We start from the raw sequence: 2,450 nt of genomic DNA on the forward strand, positions 1-2,450 counted from the left end.
TGTGTGTGTGTGTGTGTATACATGCTAAAAAAAAACGTTCTTCGCCTAGAACGCCAAAGGTAAATTTCTTGTGTTGAGACTTTTAATCCAAACTATTAGTGATTTTTTATTTTGCCCCCCCCCCTCTCTAAAACCCCTCCTCCGGGGGAAGTGGACAAAAGAATTTCCAAAGTCTTGCTATCGCCCTATTGTACCTCTTCATTCTAAATTTTACAAATGACCGTTAGAGTCTCCAGGGTGACATAAAATCTCCCCCTAAATCTCCCCTATCATCGATTCCTCTACAGAGAAAGAGGTCAACGCCAGCATACAGACGGACCACGCCCACATGGAGCTCATCAAAGAACAGCTGGGATACGTGGCACTGGACTTTAATAAGGAGTTCAAGAAAATGACCAAAGGTCATCGTAAAGCCCCGGCAGAGGAGGCAGTGAACACGACTTATGAACTGCCCGACGGTCAGATTATCAAGATCGCCTCTGAGCGGTGAGACAAACATGTAGTTGTGGTTTAGATATTAACTCCTCCTAAAAGTGTATAATATTATGTAATTCTTAAAAGCATATTGTTTCAAAGGCGTGTGTAATTTCTCAGGCATATCATATTCATTAAGCATATTATCTCATTTAAAAATTAATATAATTATTTTCATATCGTTATTCTTGCGACAGCGACACGTAGAGAAAACGGAAATTACTAAGCAACTAGTACAAGCAATTAGAAGAAACAATAGTATACATGCGACTTCGTCTTCATCAAAGTCGTCTTCATTTGGTTAAACCAATTGCCGTCAGGTTTTATCACTACATTTAGGACGACGTGTCTACTCTCCTTTGTTTCATTATTAGCCGTATGGCTGATCTTTTTATTTTCTTGTCCTCAAATAAGTTGCATCAGATACATGATAAACTTGATCTACGTATAAAAGCTGTCTTCTTGTAGGTACCCCACTCTTAGCTTAGTTTATTTTTGTGTTTTTGCTTGGTTTGACTTTTCCATCGTGAATTATTATATCACCGAACGATGCTGTAGCCATTTATTTAGCCAAAGGACGTTATTACAGATGCTAACATTGAGAATACAGTCTTCACATTAGATAAATTGTTATCACATTAGACTACTCAAGCGGAACCATTAAACTTTGTTTTCTGCCTACCTGTATTTTTATCCGCCACGCAAAATATAACCACTATCGTGTTAATGTACTTCTCTGTACTCAAACTCAGACACCCTCCACCCGTTATAAATCTAACTCCATTACAAAAAAAACAAAACAAAACAAACAAAAAAATCAAACAAAATAAACACAACAACACCCACATCATCTCCGGCTATCTACCCACCACCAGGTTTCGGTGTGCCGAGGCCTTGTTCCAGCCCAAGCTGATAGACCGGCCGAACCTCTTGGGCCTGCATAAGATGGTGCATACGGTGATTGGTCAGTGCGACTCGGACATCCGGAAGTCACTGTGGAGTCACGTGGTACTCTCAGGCGGAAGTTCCATGTTTGAGGGTCTCAGCGCCCGCCTGGAGCAGGAACTGGCCAAACTCAAACCGATTGGGTCAAAGGTGAGGAAGGGGAATACAGGGACTGCTCAAGTTTGGTGGGGGTCATGGCACAGCCAGGTGACGTGAGATGGGTGAATGCCATGTTTTCATGTGGAGTGGGAAAGCGATACAGGGTGATGCAATTTATCTAATGGGTCAAGTGGGGTCATATGGGGTGGAAAAGTGATGTGAGGTCACAGTGGAGTGAGAAGTAGCATGGGATTATTTGTGAGGCATCTTAGGCACTTATCAGAATAAGGAAACTAACTAACGAAACCAACACTTTTCCACCAATTGGACAATTTTCATATTTCATTTGTCCGTTTAAAAACATATTTCAGTGCGGATTTTACTGCAACACATTGATTAAAAGCGCATAAAGTGTACATTTACAGTTTCTAAGGACAACTAGCTCCGACAGGCAGGACAGTAGGAGTCTTGAAATGATCGGTTTTGCGTCGTGGATGACGTCGACCCTTTATTAAAAAATAGATCATATAAAAAGTATGAAGTGAAAACATAACATGTGTCATTATTTGAAAATAACCTTCTACCTTCTCCCCACTCCCCCTGCCCATTCTCCCAACTTTTCAAGGTCAAACTTTCGGTGCATGAAGACCGCATAGCCTCTGCCTGGATCGGCGGTTCTGTCTTCGCCTCAATGTCCACTTTCAGTGACCACTTGGTGACTAAAGAGCAGTATCAGGAGGCTGGACCCGCTGTACTGTACAAAGACCTGTAGACATCTTCAGATCACCCCCGCCAAATTCATGCCCAGTTTCGTCAAGCTGTTGTGTGTGCAAGAGAAAGGGGTCAGCAGGAAGACATTAGAGCTGTGTTCATGCTCGTCTGTTTTATAGCACACTGACCACGGATACACACACACACTCACACCACACACA

General features: G+C 42.2%; 1 protein-coding gene across 2 annotated transcripts in view; it reads left to right on the forward strand.

Moving 5' to 3' along the window:
- The window catches only part of LOC101859442 (actin, plasmodial isoform), a 56,766-nt gene extending 54,324 nt beyond the window's left edge, over window positions 1-2,442 (forward strand). For both annotated transcript variants that reach the window (XM_005110064.3, XM_005110063.3), the window contains exons 6-8: window positions 288-486; window positions 1,350-1,569; window positions 2,144-2,442. In XM_005110064.3, coding sequence (XP_005110121.1) covers window positions 288-486; window positions 1,350-1,569; window positions 2,144-2,290 — 566 coding nt within the window. In that variant the 3' untranslated portion in view covers window positions 2,291-2,442. The remainder of the gene's footprint in view (window positions 1-287; window positions 487-1,349; window positions 1,570-2,143) is intronic.
- Window positions 2,443-2,450: the final 8 nt, after the last annotated feature.

This window comes from Aplysia californica, unplaced genomic scaffold, assembly GCF_000002075.1.
Source record: "Aplysia californica isolate F4 #8 unplaced genomic scaffold, AplCal3.0 scaffold00848, whole genome shotgun sequence".
Taxonomy (NCBI): Eukaryota; Metazoa; Mollusca; class Gastropoda; order Aplysiida; family Aplysiidae; genus Aplysia; species Aplysia californica.